Below are 18,340 nucleotides of genomic sequence, written 5' to 3' on the forward strand. Positions count from 1 at the left end.
AGAATACTTTGATGATGTTGTAAGCATTCAGTATGCCCCCCCCGCCCCCCCGCGCACACACACATTAGTGATGGCAGTAAGATAAATTAGAGGAGAAAGTTAAAAATGAATTAATGAAAAACAGAATTAATGGGAAAGTAAGAGTAAAGAAGAAATACTGGAAATCAAAGTAACAGAAATCTTTTAAAGTCAGTGACTCCAAATCATTTTTAAAAAGAGCAGGTGTGGTGTACCTGTGCCAGGTGATCTCTGGTACTTGGGAGGCTGAGGCAAGAGGGCCAGCCTGGGCTACACAGTGAGGTCCTATCTCAAAACAAGCAACAACAAAATAGCCCAATACACAAAACAAACCCAACAGAACCATATGTAGAAAGCTCTTAATATTCCAAATGCCTTATTTCATTTTTAAAGGAAACCCTAAATGACCCTTAACCCCACCCTGCACACGTTTAAGTCTGAAAGGAAAGGGGCAGAGACAAAAGGCATTGGCTATTAGACAGAAGCAAGCAAGGGGGCTGAACTCACAGTGTAAACAAAGTTTCCCAGCAGCAAGTAATCTGAGGTTTTCCCGTTTCCGAATACTGTGCCTGCAAGGAAAGAAGGGAGGCTTGTTAGGGAAGAACATGAAGGAAGGTTCAAAACCAAGACAGCAACTTAGTCATTCTGAACATGAGAAGAACCTAGAGGTGCATGGTAGGGCCAGAACTGAAGTGTATCTTTGAGACCATGCTGCGCTTCCTCATAGAGTTGCTGCAGATGGCCACAAATTAAACACCAAATGAGAAATCTGACTCACTAACCAATTCCTAGACTCCACAAGATGAAAATAAACAAATACACAAAAATGTTGAACTCAATCATTTGGAAAGCCTAAAGTTCTGGTATTGACAGGATGAGATTTTCAGAAGGCTGACAGCATCAGGGACAGTCACTGGACCCTTCTCAATGAAGCTGCTAACATGGGACCAAGAGGAGCCGTGAAAAACCATACACCAAGCTGATTTCAGGCACAGGATGCTTTGACGGTCTGGTTGGACTTCTGGGCACATTTAAAGTCTTTTGTCATTATAGGAATAAGTAACAAAAAATAATTGTAGATGAAGGAATAGCAACTAACCAGGAGATGCTATTACTGGTGGAAAATATTGATGCTCAGTCCCAGGGTACTCAGCTCCATCATGAAAGGCAGCATGAGGCTCCCTACTCGGGTGGTTTTCAGGTTCACTCAAGTTACATATGCTGTCTGGGCTGAGGCAGGGACACTTGGATGGCTCTGTTAAACTACTGGCTGTCGTTCCTGGTCTTTGGACTCACTCAGAAATGATTGCACATCCCCAGGGGCTTCTGCATACATGCTTTATAGCTATCAGTATTTACCAAATTAGAAATTAAAACAGAACATTAAAAAAATCTGTATTTTTTATCTAAAAATAACAGTAATAAACCCAGTACTAAGTCATATAAACACATTTTATGAAAAATAACTATTTTCCTAAACAAAAATGAGTGAGAAAATTGGCATTATTTTACATTAATCTCCTTAATGTCCAGAATTTAACAGACTACAGCTGGGCTCTCCCATGTTGCTTTGGTTACAATATTTCAGAGAAATACGGATTTGTAGAGATATACAGGGAGTTATGATGGGTGTGTCTATGTTTCTTTTGGTAATCTTTCCCAGTAATTCTTTTATATTACATCAAAACTCAACAAGCATTCTCACCCCCAGAGGTAGTGGTCTGATTTTTGTTTTTGTTTTTTAAAGGCTGGTTGCCAGCATGGAATCTGATACTCTGCCAGTGAACTCTGTGTACCTGTTTACATTAAAATCCACTGGTCACGTGGTGCCACGCGAGACTTTAATCCCGTGGCAGCCAGTGTCTCGACTCACGAAGAGAACATCCTTTCCCCCAGTGTGAGACACCGAGCCATGTGCTTTCAGGTCTGCCCAGCCTGTCTCTCAGAACTCTACCGAGACACACCAGAGTTCAAGGGTTAGTCAGAGCACTGGCCGACAGCTTCTTCACGGGCAACCTTAAGTGAAACTGGATATACACGGCAGTGGGGAATGCAGAGACAAGCACAGGTTCACTGCCATTGTAGTCACCAAAGCACCACGTGACTCATCCCACACTGAGTTTGTATCACAACTGAAAAAGACAAAAAACTGACTATTACTAAAATTGATAAAGACTCAAATTCTGACCCCACAGACTTCCAAAAGCTCTCGAGTTTTATAAGGCATCCATAGACAACTCTTGGAACTGTTCCACTAAAAATGATTATTACGTTTCATGTTGCATGCTTCTACGGGCTCCAGTTTTTCCTTCCTTCTGAAGCAAAACAAGTCTCCCAATCTCCTAGCACTCACTTAAAAACAATTACAAAGCTCTCAACACCAAACTGGGAACTGAAGCCTGTGCTACCTGTAACTCATTCTTTGAAGAAAAAGCCAAGGATCCTCGAGACTTTTCTGGATTTGGTTTCCCCAGGCAGCAGCTGCTGGGGACGGCTGGGTTGAAGCGGGCTGATGTGGATTGTTTCCCAGGAAAACACAGCAAGAGATCTGGCATGTTTAAAGTATATTACATGGTGTTTGGCTTGGCTTATTTTTGATATTAAATTTCCCTTTTCTAGTTTAGGATGTCGAAATGGTAGTTTCATGGTTTGGCGGTATCTTGCTTTTAATTCTTATGTTGATTTTACACATTTTGAAACTAACTTTACTTGGTGAATTTGACTAAGGCCAGGATGTCCTGAATTGTACCCTGGACTTCAGTATCTGATTGCTTCAAAAAAGCAGAAACAACATTATGTACACCAAGTGATTAGTGGGTAACTAAATAATGGTATGGCTATACAGTGGAATATTATTTAACCAGAAAGGGGATCACTATGGATACTGCAATGTGAAAAAGCCCAGCGCATGTACAGAACTCTGCTTTACATGGCATGATCACAATAGGCAAGTTCACAGAGATAGAAAAATGAGTGGTTTGCAAGGGCTATGAGGAGGCTACGGGAAATTAGGGAGTGACTGCTGACGGGCACAGGATTTCTTTCCGGGGGTGCTAAAATATGATGGCAGTAGCATTGTATGATGGTGACATTTACACAGTTCAATACTAAAAACCACTGAATGGTGCATTATGAAGGTAAATGTGGCAGTAACTTAATTATACCTCAATAAAAAAACAAACTATTCCCCATGATCTTGAAATTGAGCAGTGTTTGCTGTTAACAATTTCCTGAGTCATTGACAAAGGAGATTACAATCTCGGCTCAGTCAGGAGCCCACCACTTTCTCTGGAACACTTAATGTATTCCCCCTGTGAGCCTCGGTAATCCAGCCACAGCTGACTGAGTACCCACAAGAAGCAAGGCACTGTTCCGAGCACAGTAAGTATCAGCAAACTGACCCACTCCTCAGCCTGCTGAGGCTTAGAGGAAGAGAAAGAGGCAGAGAGGCCAAAACATCAAGCCAGGCTAGGCAAGCAGTGTGCAGACATAAGGATGACGATGGGACCGAGTGGGGGCCCACTCCTCAGCCTGCTGAGGCTTAGAGGAAGAGGAAGAGGCAGAGAGGCCAAAACATCAAGCCAGGCTAGGCAAGCAGTGTGCAGACATAAGGATGACGATGGGACCGAGTGGGGGCCACAGCAGGGGGACAGGGGCGATCCGGGAGAGCCTCTCTGGGGAAGAACACACAAGACTCTGGATGTGGAGGACATCGTTGCAAGTGTGTTAATCCTTGAAGCACTTGGTTTATGTCTTCTCAAGGTCATCCTGGAAACCCATGTTAAAGGATCTGTATGCAGCTAGGAACAGGCCCGGTATGGAGCTATGAGAACAGCCATGAGTTCATACGTGGTGGGAATGCCTGTACTCAGGAAGGACTGACAGCTGCTTGCGTGGAGAATGAGCCAATGTTTTCCATTCTTGCCGCCGTGGAGAACAGAATCGAGGAGCCAGCAGCTTCCTTAGCATCCCAGGGAAGGGGTCTGCCTCAGGGACTCAAAGCACTAGGCTAGGCATGACAGACATCCTTCCTCCCTGAGGCACCTACTTCATCATTTTTATATCCGTAGGAAGTACACCGTGATCCTCTCTTTCATAACTGATGGGATAAAATCACTCCCTTGAGACTAGCCGAGACAAAAGTGCACACTCCAGGGTGGAGGGGAAAGCACACGAAAACTGTCAGCTCAAGATCACCTGGAAACGTGGTCACAACTGGCTCAGTGGAAAGTGTCCAACGTGAGCCTCATGGAACAACAAACAGATGATATCAGGCATGGGCACTCAGCACTGTCGCGGCAGACACTCGCAAAGGGGGAAAGAGACAAAGTTTTTAAGTTTGGGAAGCATGAGAAGAAGGGCTTTGCACATTTAATCACGTGACTTAAAGCAATAATGAAAGTCTCCTTTGTGTGCACAACTTTTGGAGACACGGTATTTTCGATTAAGGAAAAAAACCACGAAAGGAAAGCCTGCCATAACGCTGACCACGTATTGACAATGAGCTGCTTTCCTAGAATGTTGAGACACCACCACCTCTTTGCATTCATATCCTTTCTACTTACCATACTGAAGGGCTTTGAGTGGGAACCAAAACAGAATAACTGAGTGGAAGAGGCCATTCAAACAATGAACCCAGAAAACCTGAGGGAAAACAAGAATCCATGAGAACCATTTGCGATAAACCCGCGCTGTGACCTCTGACCTTCCTTTTTATCTACGAGCTAGATGCACAAACTGTGTTTCTGCCGGGGCCACCGCTGTGAATTCACAGAACTGACAGACACTCTTTGCCTTAGACGCTCACGGGTCATTTATTTATTTTTATGTTTCTCAAGATGTTTTTTCAGCTTCACTTGGAATTTTTTTTTCCTATGTTAAAAAAAAATCACTATCAAAAGTTTAAATTTCTGCTGGCCAAAGAGGGGAAAAAAATCTCATAACAAATTTTTTACACTGGGACTCTTTTCACAATTCTCGAAGAACCGACCTTTAAAAGACATGACTGGGAAATGTACCCCCTCTTCCTGTCCCATTACTGTGTAAATGTTTCAGTGGTACGAATACATAAGGCTGTTCTCTCTCTCTGGCAATAGACACACACACGCATAGAGTGTGGAAACAAAGACGAAGTCTGACATTTAGATTATATATTCATTAAAATAAAGCATTGTGACTACGTCTGAACTTATCAAAGGCTTTGTACCATTGTTTAACATCTGTCAGTACCAAGTTTCAGTCACCACAGCCACTTAACAGCCATTACTTTTTATGTCCTGTGTATTATGAACGGGAGAGCCGGCATCGTCGGGACCGGTAACGGAACGTGAAATATTAAGCTATAGGATACTGCCTCGAATCTTTATGAGCCCCCAACAGCTGGAGTTTCGCCATTTAAGATGGCTTCATGCAAACAAAGCTTAATGCTAAATGCAATCGGCACGTATTAATAGCTTTAAGCTGTTCAAACAACAGAAATTAAGTGTCCCGCCTCCCAAACTTTTCCACTGTGATCTCAACCTCCTTTGTTAGTTCACCCAGCCACACTGGACTGTATGATCCGATTTACGCTCCAGCACTTTACACATCTGAACTTGTGTTACTCATTAACCTTTGTTGCCTCCGCTCACTATGTCATTACCACAAGTTTTTATTTGACAGAAAGCACAGGTGGGTGCAAGAAAAATTAGTTCTACTTTTCCATTTTCCCCCGACTGATACTTATTGTCACATGCTAATCCTTTAACCCCTGTCACGACCTCAGGACCTCCGACCCCTTTTACCATAACAAACGTAAGCCTCATCATTCAAGGGAACAATGCTTCCACACTCGGGACCCTCAGCAACCGCTGTGTAGACAACTATGCATTTTGTAACCATTTGTTCCTGAATTTTAGAGCATGTAGATGGAATGCAATCAAACGGTTTCACTGAAATCATTTGCCAAAAATCTATAAGCCCTAGAAAACTAGATGGCAAGCTGAATGTGTAAGCTAAATACCTACCAAAGAGATATGGGGCGTGTGCAGACTGAGTTGATCTGGATGGGGTCTTTCTAAATGACCGGCTCTACAGAGAAAGTGCTTTTCAACAGTGAAACAGAGAAGGAAAAAGTAATTCTTACGTCAATCCAGCAGACTACCTGTTAAGGCCCTTTTCCTGACCACAAAACTGTGCCCATAATTGTCACGTGTAGAGGGCATACGAGGATGGATGTAGCTTTTCAGGAATTACTAGGTAATCCTGGGTTGATCAATGAGGGCTGTCTCTCAAAAGGGATGCGGTCACGTTTGTGGCTGGATGCTACCTTCTAAGATAGCATCACAGAGCCCACACTGTGGAGGCAAGGACCTGTAGCTGTGCTTGATAAAACCCACTAGGCTAGTGAGAAGTATCGTCAATGTACCAGTCTGCACTTGGCTCCCAGATCACTTTTACAGGAAAACAAGAGCTCATGACCACTGCACCTGCCTGGACCGTAAAAGCTTTTCATCATCTGAAAATGTTCACCATTGATAATGAAAACCATGGTGGCAATGTGGGGGAGAATTTGATACCAGTTGTTTATAATAAATAAATACCCTAAAAAATAAGACATTAAGACGTTAACTTAGACACTGTATACTATAAAGAAAGACAGTTGAAGAATACACCACTAAAAATAAATTTCAAAACCAGAGTACAAATTAGGCAAGCGTCAGGATGTTTGATGTTTTAATTGAGCAATTTCAATTATTTAACCTGAAGCTACCAGGTATATGCACGTGAGCTGCTGCACACCCATGCAATGTGTTCATGAAGACTGAGTCTCAGGAGAAAAATAGCTTCCTGTTGTAGACTCCACACTATCATTTACAGTGTGTGCTACAAAGGCACCGAGACACCTGTTTCACGTTGTTCTTGGTACATCGAGACTAAACAGCTCTAGGGAGCTTTATTAATTAATGCATATTAAAAGTTCCTATGCTAAACGCCTGCAAATTCAAAACCCAGGATTGCAATTATCTCTAACTGCCACAGATTTACTACTAATCGTGCACTAACCTAAGTGGAAACGGGTCAGTAAAGAGGTATCACGTTTGTTCATTAGCTTTATTCCTAATCAAAGGCTATTAGAGTTTCAAATGGCATATACCTTGGTGGTTGCCATTTTAAATTCACTCTCTCAGTTACACTAGGCAGAAACCTGAATCATTACGTAATCCTAGTGTGGAAACAGGCTGGAAGATACACTTGCAGCAAAGTAAACTCGGCAGATATGCGATTCTTTGCTGCTGGAATGACTGACTGACCATCACAGGTCACAGGAAAGGACAGTGGCACAGGAGGTGTCAGAGAGAGTATGAAGCCAAGCAAGGCAGTCAGCGCAAACACCCACCAGCAGATGAGTGGACAGTGAAAATGATGGGGGGGACGTTCATGAGGCAGCATTAAAGGAAAATGAGTCTGTGAACCTTGAATGGAAATGGATGGAACTGGGAAATAGTATATTAAGTGGGGTGGCCCAGGTACAGAACAAACCCTGTATCTTCTCTCTCGTATGTGGCTCTTAGTGTCTCTCTCTCTCTCTCTCTCTCTTATCTTTTCTTTTCTTTCTTTCTTTTTTTAAAAAAACTATTTAGTTATTTCGTTTAAACTATCAATTCTCTGTGCATTTCACATCATGCATCCCACTCATCCCCCGGTCTCCTCGCCTCTGCCCTTGTGACTTCAATTTGATGCATGCATGTTCAGGTGAGTGTACAGACAGGTGAGGAACCCAGCAGAGGCCAGGAAAGGAGGAAGAGGCTCAAGGAAGGGCGATGGGCGGGGTAATAGAATTAGGAGATCTGAGAGTACAGGGAAAGACTGGAGGTGGGAAGACACAGCGGGGGTGGGAGAAGGGACAGAGAGGCTAAAATCATCACACAGAAGGAAACCTGCTGCTTTTTAGGCTAATGAAGAAAACAGAATAACAACTTTCTAGATTAAAACAAAAAACAAAACAACAACCCAGGCAAACTACAGTTTTAGACAAAACGCTGGATGCTTCATCTTGCTTTTTTAATTTTAAACCTCAGGGCTACCTAGCAAACAGGAAGTTACTTCCCGGAGACTATAGTTTTAATTAATGTCCAGCTCACCCAGTCTAAGATTCTAATGAGAACGTTGTTTTCTCTGATAGGAGACTGGGAAAGAATGAGATAATGCTCCTCACCCCAATATACAAGTGAAGCCAGGCTGTGTCATGTGTCAGTCCCAGGTGACTAGCTGGTGAGAAGTGACCCATTTCCCACACTGTCTGAAAGAACAGGGACATGGCCTGGCAGGCCGCGTCTACTCACTGCTGCCCCAAGAACCCTGATGAAGAGTGGGCTCATTTTAATTTTGTCATCTTCCAAAAAAGAAAAACAAGAAAAAGAAAATTCCAACGAATAAAAAACAACAAAACCCCCAAGCAATCCAATCCAACCAACAAAATTCCTTAGTCCCCCATACTCGGAACCTTCAAATGACTTCTACACTCAGTACTCTGGAGCTCTTGGCCGAGGCAGGCCAGATGTCCCAAGCTTCAGCCACAGAGAAAACCCCTCTGAAGACTCGAGCGGACAGCAGCTCCTACCTTGGTGTTGAAGTCCAGAGCGTTCTGAGATGTTTTGTACAGCTCAGGGTACTTCAGCATGTTCTCCTTTCGACACGACCTCTCGAATATCCCCAGGGTTAAGGGAGGCATGGCTGTGAACATCTGAAGGGACAAACTGCTCGTTACACCACACGGCAGATGACGGCGGTTACACTTAGCTTCAGCCGTAAACAAAACAGGGATTATCAAATGGGCTCAACTTACCACATTATAAAGTCCTATGCACCATCTCTCAAAGAGGATCTGTCCAGAAAAGCCATTGACAAAGGCAAACCAGATCTAGGAAGAAAACAGGTCCCAAGTCCCAGAATTAGGACAGAATTTCAACACATGGAACCCTAAAAGCTAGCACCAGTGGACTGTCTGCAGGTCTCCGGACAATGACATTTCCTGTCTTTACTTTTGACTTAAAGGGGCACTTTCATTATAGAGTTGCCATTTGAGACAGAATTTGCTCTATTTGCCAAATCTAAATACCTATATGGGCAAGCAATAGCAGATTTAAAAAATGGGTATTGCTTCTTCATGTGAATATATTTATGTCATTAAATTTTCATTGCTTGAATTCCCCTTTCAGAATCCTAGAAGGATTTGGTTAAAGATTATTTTTTATTACAGATGTTATACTTCTTTATTTAGGAAGTAATTTTCTATAGTAATAGAATTATCATTTTCTCCTGTGTCATGTGTGTAGTTTATATAAATAATGTCACGGTTTGTTTTACTCTAGACAAACTGTATAGTGTCACAGCTTACTTCTTCCCCTTAACATCACAAAGAGCGCTGGAATTTTCACAACCCCTTAACGCACTGTTAATGGACTCAGAACTTGCAGTGTGGAGATTCGGCTGGTTTAACAGCTCTTGCTATCAGAAATGATTCCTAACTGAAACCTTACATATCTTTCTCCTCCCTTGAGATAAACATTTCAAGTAAAACTAATGCTTTAAATATGTTTCCTTTTTTTGTTCTTTTTTTCTGAGGTTCTTGATAACTATTGCCATCAGAATGTTAAATTTGAATTTACATATTGAAATCTTTTAAACTTAAAATTTAAATTTAAATTTTTCATTCTGTGTAGGCGTATGAGTCTTTGTGTAGGTGTGGGGACATAACTGCAGGTACCGGAGGGGACCAGAGGCATGGGATCTCCTGGAGGTGCAGTGACAGGCACTCGTGAGCCCATCTTCAACTTCAATGCCAGAATAAAGGCAGGTCTTTAATTATTAGAACATGTTTGTCAGTTTCTTTGAAAGAGAAACCCTAACTTGGGAAACAAAATTTAGGAGTAATAATGATTTTAATTCAGCATATTTAAAGCAAATACAAAACTAAAGTGGTTACTGGCAATACCTTGAAAAAAGAATGCATTTTTAAAAAGCCAACCTAAATATAATTAAGAATCAAGCGGACTTGGAAAAGGAAGTTGCCTGGCCCATCGGGAAGCTCATACACGCACACAGCACAGTAATAGCAGGCAGCCGGGAAGAAGTTTGGCGTGTGGCCCCAGAGAGCACTTGGAGTCACAGAAACCTTGCTACACTTCATGTTTCCTTTAACCTCACTGTGGAAGCATGAACTGCTACATATTCGACATTCATCAGTATGAACCCAGGACGCCCCCTGCCCCCACCCCATGAACAGTTAGTTTCTGTACTGGCCTTCTCCGTGTTTATAGTGGAAGGGAATGGCTGAGCAAGTGTTAAGCGTGAATGCCTCCAATCCAGCGCACAGGGAATGACTAATTTTAAATGCACTGTTAAATCATGATACTGTGTTAAAGTTGATACTGTGTAAGCTCATATTAATAAAGTGGATATGGCCAGTAACTAGAGTGTAAGATTAGAGTTTAAGACCCTCCTTCAAGCCAATGAACAGACAAGGTTTCAAACACAAAATAGCTCACAAATAAACCAGCACGTTTGCATTCAAAGTATATTTTAAAATATATAAGCAGACTGTGTTATAATCGAAAACACTTAAGTGGGACTTAACACATTTTTATCACTGTGCTTTCTGGATGAAAGGTATGTGCCATGTGCTTAGAAATTTATCCTTTGTACTTCTAAAGCTTAGTCTCCGTGTTGCTTTTCTTTTTAAAAGAGAACAGACTCAAATGCCTGCATAAGGGCAGAGTCTTTCAATACAGGAGACATCTTTATGTAAATAGTTGATATTCAAAAGTTTGCTCTCTGCTTTTCTTTTTTTTTAATTAATTAATTTATTTATTAAAGATTTCCGTCTCTTCCCCGCCACCGCCTCCCATTTCCCCCCCCTCCCCCAATCAAGTTCCCCTCCCTCCTCAGCCCGAAGAGCAGGAGAAAGAGAATATCTTTGACAGGAAAGTCGTCTACCATGATCACATTAGTCTGAGATTTGCAGTTCAAGTCATAACACACCCCTAAGACAGAACCTGAATTACCATAAGCACATAGAGCCCCTCCTTTCACCCAACTAAAGCCCTGGATGTAGAAAGAAAGCATCAGACCTTCCAGATTATTTAAATTCCCAGGGAATTTACTTCCCAGCATAGCTTACTGGGAAAGTAGCACCTTATTGAGTTAAATGACTTTCTAGGAAGGAGAAACACTACATTGTTTTTGTGGGCTCTAAGAAAACCTAGATGCCACCAAGTATCTTAAAGAAAAGCTCCTCTTTGTTAGGAAGGGATCAGAGGATTCGGAAAGGAAAGAAAGGAGCCAGTGATTTAAGTGAACACCTACAGCCACTGCCAGGCAGCGACCCGAGCAAGTTGTCTATCGCCACCTGCTGAACCTGTGCGTGGTTGCAATTCCCAGCAACAGAAGAGCTAGCTAGTGATAGCCCTGGCAGGCCAATGGCAAGAAAGCAGTTCTTGCTGATAATCTATTACACCCTTTGGGTTTAAGACCCGGTCCTTACACATTCTTTTGTAAGCTCCCCCGCCCTTCCCGCAGAGGCATGTCAGCTAAAGCCTCACAGACGTCTTCCTGATGGAGCACTTCTGAATATTAAGCAGCAGCTTGCAAAGAGTCAGTGGGGTCCCTGCTCCCACGCCCCATCAGCACACAAACAGAAAGGAGAGATCCCAGACTGGCGGTTGTCCTGGCTGGAGACATTCAGAGACGCGTTTTCTGCCTATTCATGCTCAGTATTGACATGAGCCATTAACATCTGCAGAACTTGTTTTAGCTGGCAGAAGCTGGGTATGGAGGGAATGGATTTAAAAGTTCAACCCATGTCCAGGACAGTTGAATTATATTCAAAATACATTTCCAAAAAAGTGCTACCAGAAAAATAAAATTGAAGCTTCCAGTAGAGTTTATCTTACTTCCTTTTAACCCCTTAGGAATGCGACCAGCGTTAAATAGCTCATGAAGAGGCTTTATGTTCAAAGCCAAGTCAAATTCAGGGCTGGGTAACCACAAGTCACATAATTCTGGGTTCGAAACAGGGTGTGAATACTTCATTTTCACTTGAATTAAACAAAGTTTAAGTTTCCCCATTAGAATCTAGGTTTTCACACTTCATTGTTGCTGTCGGTCAGATTTAAGGAAAAAAAAACCCAATTGATTGTCAACTAGTCTATACTTAAAATACGAACCTGTTTCATTAAAAATTATACTTTGTACACAGCTCTCTGTTGACAGACCTTACATTCTTGGCTTAAAATTCTTAAAACAAAAGCAATCTATATAAAGTATATCGCTCTCTCACTGATTTAAGTGAGAACATATAATTAGGAAAGGTAGATATATAGAGGGGACGGAAATAAAAATAATTCTTTTAGGGAAGGACCACAAATGTATATCACAAATGTATATAGAAAATGAACATTTTGTTGCTGCTATTGCTGTTCATTTTTTTGAGACAGTCTTATTTGGTAGCCCAGGCTATCCTCAAGTACTAGGATAACTGGTGAGCACCAAACTCCTGACTTCAAAGATTAAAAAACAACAAAGAAACAAATACCCAACAACAAAACTTATAAATTACTTTGAAAGTCTGTATTAAACACAGGTTTTCCAGATCAAATCTAATGGTAATCAATGAGGCTATGTTTCCATGTATCTGGCTACTTTAGCTAAGAGCATGGTAACCAAACTGCAGATGTGAAGGGATGAAGAGATGACATAGTCTGGATACCTCAAAATTAGGGGTCCACATCCCAATCTAACGCATAACAAGAATCTGACAGAGGTGACTGAGCTAACTACCTAGCAGTTCCGACTAACACAGCAGATGCGGGGTGAAAATGGATCTTATTTCCATAAAGAAGGGGGTGGGCCATGCCCTTCCAACAGATGCGTTTGAAATGTCCACGGGATAGAGGGAAAGGTGGCACCAACAGCCATCTGTGAGGATGTGGGCAGGTCCTTGGAAGAGTGGAAGATGGCTTTCTGAGCAAATTATCCACATTCCTCAGAGCTGTCCAGAGGAACATGGAACTCAGACTACCTGGAGGTTCATTATTATGATACAGTTTCTGATGACCTAGGGGCCAGATATTAAAAAATAAACAAATAAAAAACCTGTAAGAAACCGTGGGGAGCGGAGGAAGCCCTGAGGGAGCGAAGTAACTGAGTGAGTGTGGGTTTGTGACATGGGCATAGCCATGACGACTCCACAGGCCCAGAGTTATGGAGGAAACGGCAAAGCTTTCCCCCTGGGGTGAGGCTCAGAGGGATTGGCAAAGCCTCGGGCCACCAGGTGTGAGTGCTGTGAGTGCAGGCAGAAAATGCCCACCACAGTTTTCTTCCCGGATATTTACAGCTTGAAGACTGTTGGATTACAGATGCTGCCCTACAGAGTAGCTGGACCTGCCCCCTAACCCAGCAGTATACCATAAACCCCACTTCCTTGTGCATCTATACGTAATATCCCTGCCTCCTTCTTTAGGTGTATGCAATAACCCTGCCTCTATGTTCAGCTCTTTCTAATAAGAATTCTCAGCCTCTGGGTGATGTGGTTTCTCCAGCAGAGAGCCCAGACCACTCAGCCCCAGATTTCTACGTTTCTCTTCATTACCTTGTCACTGCCCCCCTCCCCCTGCCCATCTGTTCCAATTCCCCAGAGCTATGCAAGGAACTGACAAAGAGCCTTTGAGATGGCTCAGGAGGCAAAGATGCTTGCTGCCAAGACTGAAGATCTAAGTTCTGTAGTACGAAGCCGCTTGTTTGTTCCCAGCTGCCCAGATCACAAAATGATCACTCAGAAACTATATTATTTGCAATACTGTTTGGCTAATAGCTTAAGCATATTTTTTAGCTTGCTCTTATATCCTAAACTAACCCATCTCCATTAATCTGTGTATCACCATGTGGTTGTGGCCTACTGGCAAGGTTCCAACACATCTGTCTCCCTGTGGTGGGCTACATGGCTTCTCTTGATTCTGCCTTCTTTCTCCCAGCATTCAATTTAGTTTTCCCTGCCTAGATCTACTCTGCCCTATCATAGGCCAAGGAAGATTTTTTTAATTCATTAATCAATAAAAGAAACACATATACAGAAGGACTCGCCACACTAAAGTTCCATCCCCAGAACCCATGTAATGAACCTGGATAGAATAGATTCCCAAGCTGGGTGATGACACATGCCTTTAATCCTAGCACTTGGGAGGTAGAGGTGGGTGGATCTCTGTGAGTTCAAGGCCAGCCTGGTCTATAGAGTGAGTTCTAGGGCAGCCAAAGCTACACAGAACAACCCTGTCTTAAAAAAAAACAAATAACTAAATAAAATAAAAAAGAAAACATTCCTCCACGTTGTCCTCTGATTTTCTGTCTTCTGGAGTTTGTATGTGTCTACATCTATACCCACAAAATAATAAATGCCAAAAAATAAAAAATCACAACTGAGTAATCCTTTCTTGTTCACTTATTCACCAACACTGTGCTGCCTGCTCTGCTCTGCAGGCCACATACATGTTAGAGCACTTGGCATGCATTCAGTCCAAATTAAGATGCACTGAAGTGATGTGGGAAGTCCTTCCGTATATGTATTGCTTTTATTGGCTAATGAATAAAGTTGTTTTGGCCAGTGTCTTAGCAGAGTAAAGCCAGGCAGGAAATCAGAACAGAGATAGAGAAAGAGAGTAGGCAGAATGAAGGAGATGCCATTGTAGCTACTGAAAGAGAAAGATTCTGCAGCTGCCAGAACCTTACAGTCTCATGGCAATACACAGATTACTGGAAATGAGTTAATTTAAGATGTAAGAGTTAGTTAAGAAGAAGCCTGAGCTAATAGGCCAGACAATGTTGCGATTAATAGTTTCTGTGTGTTTATCTGGGCTGGGTAGCCGGAAAACAAACGAGCAGTCTCTGACTTCATTGAAGGCAAAATATGTACAAGATTTCATACACTGGGCACAGAAGAAAGAATGTAGAATATAAGCACAAGTGCAAAAATATTCATAATTTTTACATCGGTGAGAGTGGTAATAATTTTAATTTTTAAAATTAAAAACTTTAATAATTAAAATAGACTTAAATAGACTTAAATGGACTTAAAATAGAATACTGAAATCAATTGGGTTTTTGTTGTGGCATTTGCTAATGCAGCCCCTAGAAAACTTAAAATGACAGACACGGCTTCCATTGTCCTCACTGGCCAGCTGCTGGGGTTATGGCCTGTGCTTGACGTGGTCTGTCTGTTATTTGACGCCTAGTTTGATACCAAAATATCTGCAGGGTAAAACCAAGTTTTAATTCTCTGTATGTACATATGTGTTTGCACGTGTGCAGATGCCCATGTGTGTGCACGTGAATGGAGGTCAAAGGTCAGCCTTGGGTATCCTTCCTCAGGGGTCCCTGACTGCTTGTTGGAAACATTGTCCTGGAGCTCGCTGAGCAGGCTAAGCTGACTGGTTAGCTCCTGGGACCTGCTTCTCCAGTGCCTTGATTACAGATGCATGCTGCACCATGCCTGCCTTTTTACATGGGCTCTGGGATTCGAACTCAGGTTCTCGGGCTGACAAGTCTTCTACTTGACCAAGGGAGCTCCCCAGACTAAGGCTTTCTCTGTTAAGATGATGTTATAGTTGATATATGGAAAGAACCTAGATATAGAATGTTTTCTTATCTAAAGCCTTGTTATTTGCCAACCCCAGGAACTAAAAGAGATGGCTAGCAAAAGAGGTAGAGAAGAGCCAAGATAGTGGTTCTCAACCTGTGGGTCAGGACCCCCTTTGGGGGTTGACCAACCCTTTCACAGAGGTCATGTATCAGATACCTTGTGTATTAGATGTTTGCATTACAATTCATAACAGCAGCAAAATTACAGCTATAAAGTAGGAATAAAACTACTTTTATTCTTGGGGGATCACCATAAACATGAGGAACTGTATTAAAGGGTTGCAGCGTTAGGAAGGCTGAGATCTGCTGATCTAAGACAACAAGAATGCCTGACAGCTAAACCCAGTGCAGTTCCTGATTGCACTCATGCGCCTCCCTGAACCAGAGCTAACCATTATCCTTGACTTAATTTTTGTCCTTCCTTGCTTTCATCCCCCCTCCATCACCAGGATTGTTACTTTTTAAATACAGTTTTTCACATGTGTGTATTACCCATCTGGCAGTGTGCTGAAGAAATTCCATACATGCTCAAGCTTTAGAGTCTTCAAAGTTTTAAAAACGGAAAACATCACTCATTAGCAATTAGACTTGGACTTCCTACCAACGTGACCTAATATTTTTAGCTAGTGTCGAAACATTGATGACTATTCTCACGGCTGCCGTCTTATTTGCTTGAACACAACAGACATTATAAAACGTGAAGAAATGGCACAGCAGTCAAGAACACTGACTGTCTTCTGGAGGACCAGGCTTTCAGTCCCCACAATGCCTCACAACCATCTGTAACTCCAGTTCCAGGAAATTTGCCCTGGTTTCTGTGGGTGCTGTAAGCCCATGGTGCGCAGACAGACAGACATGCAGGCAAAACACCCATTCACATAAAACAAAAAACACATCTTCAAATTGCTTTTTTTCTTAAAAAGTGAGACGATGAAGTACTCATGAAGACAACGAGAGAGATCTCCACAAAGAGAGCAGTTAGAATTACGAATGGGAGGGGCAGGACTAAGTTTAACACGCCGCTACCTCGATGATGTAGAGCACAATGTTCTTGTAGAAGCAGTACAGGATGCACTTGGAGACTCGGTTGTAATTCCAGGCACCATGAACCATGAGCAAATTCTTCAGATATTTGAACTAGGAGAGGAACAAAAAGACATTAGCATTTTCCTCTTCGCCGTCAGCTGCTAGAAAGCAGTGTTGGTGTGTTTCGAGGCTTTACCTGAGCTATGGAGTAATCCGAAGAGTTGGCTGCTTGTAAACCTTCATTGCCGCTTATCCCAACCCCCACGTGGGCCGTCTGTATCATGCTGACGTCATTGGCGCCATCTCCAATTGCAAGTGTGATGACTTTGACTTGTTTCTTAACCATCTCAACAACCTCGGACTTCTGAAGAGGAGAAACCCTTAAAAAAAAAAAACACCAAAAACAATAACGAATGGCTGATCACTCCTGTTTCCTGAAAAAAGAAAATTGGAGATGTTGTTTTTGACCAATTCGTGAAGCAAAACATCTAGATGATTGGTTTTCTGATGAACTATGAGGGAAGGGTTGCAAATGGTTGGTGTTCTGTGAACCTGTCTGTCGCAAGGGAAATTCAAAACAAAAAGTATAACAAAAGTCCTAGAAGCAAATCTGTAGAAGACATAATGCTTTCTTAAGCATTTTAAGTGACACAGAAATTTAATTCAAAGAGAAGGCATAACAAGCTGTTGAGGTGCTAAGAGACAGTTCAGTGGTTAAGAGGATATATTGTTCTTGCAGAGATCAGGATTCAGTTCCCATCACCCATATCAAGGGGCTTACAATTGCCTGTAACTTCAGCTCTACGAGATCCAATGCCTCCTTTTGGTCTTTGTGGGTACCTGCCTCTCACAAGCACATTCTCCCTTGTATACACGTACTTAAAAAGAAAAATACATCTAAGACAAATGAAGCCAAACAACCAAATCACTAAATAGGTTCTATTCAGGGTCTTGAAAGAAAAAGTTTGAAACTTCCGAGTGCAAGTCATATTTAATGTAAAACAACACAAAACTCCTGAAATTAATAGTGGGGAGCTGACTGGTCTGTAATCCCATCCTCGGACAGCATTGTGAGTATCAAGAAAAGTAAATATCAGTCTATACGCTCCGTTTTCTTCCAGAGGCACAGACGAACATGCTCGCAGAAATCCAATAGCCTTTTCTTCAAACATGGACCAGGAACAGAAAGCACCGGCGTTTATACTAATATCACATTTGGTATTACATTTGAAGCATTTTCCATGCATCTTAAAAAGCCATTTTAGAAATAAATGCCAAGATAATGATAGAAACGTTCTAAGACAGAGTGCTTTGGCGGCAGCACAATTAACCTAATCTATTGTCCATTCTGCGCTGGAAATAGAAAGACAGGAAGACTAAACAGTGAGTCAGTCCAGACAACTATTAAGATAGCAATTAGAGCTGGGTGTGGTGGCGCACCCTGGTAATCCCAGCACTTAGAGGCTGATGCAGGAACGAGGGTCATAAGTTCTAGGCCTGCATGGGCCCCATAGCAAAGTGCTGACACACACCATGGATAAGAAGACACACATGGGTAAAAAGAAGCAACCAAGATATAAAATGCTAGTGCACAGAAATATCTTAGAGCTGTATCACCACCACC

General features: G+C 42.3%; 1 protein-coding gene across 5 annotated transcripts in view; it reads right to left on the minus strand.

The window, feature by feature from the left end:
* The window catches only part of Atp8a1 (ATPase phospholipid transporting 8A1), a 209,933-nt gene that overhangs the window by 32,469 nt on the left and 159,124 nt on the right, over positions 1 to 18,340 (minus strand). For all 5 annotated transcript variants that reach the window (XM_005359297.2, XM_026785120.1, XM_026785118.1 and 2 more), the window contains 6 exons: positions 16,913 to 17,096; positions 16,717 to 16,827; positions 8,846 to 8,920; positions 8,621 to 8,743; positions 4,584 to 4,662; positions 526 to 587 (listed from right to left, as the gene is read on the minus strand). In XM_005359297.2, the coding sequence (XP_005359354.1) occupies positions 526 to 587; positions 4,584 to 4,662; positions 8,621 to 8,743; positions 8,846 to 8,920; positions 16,717 to 16,827; positions 16,913 to 17,096 (634 nt within the window). The remainder of the gene's footprint in view (positions 1 to 525; positions 588 to 4,583; positions 4,663 to 8,620; positions 8,744 to 8,845; positions 8,921 to 16,716; positions 16,828 to 16,912; positions 17,097 to 18,340) is intronic.

This window comes from Microtus ochrogaster, linkage group LG1 (genome assembly GCF_000317375.1).
Source record: "Microtus ochrogaster isolate Prairie Vole_2 linkage group LG1, MicOch1.0, whole genome shotgun sequence".
Classification (NCBI taxonomy): domain Eukaryota; kingdom Metazoa; phylum Chordata; class Mammalia; order Rodentia; family Cricetidae; genus Microtus; species Microtus ochrogaster.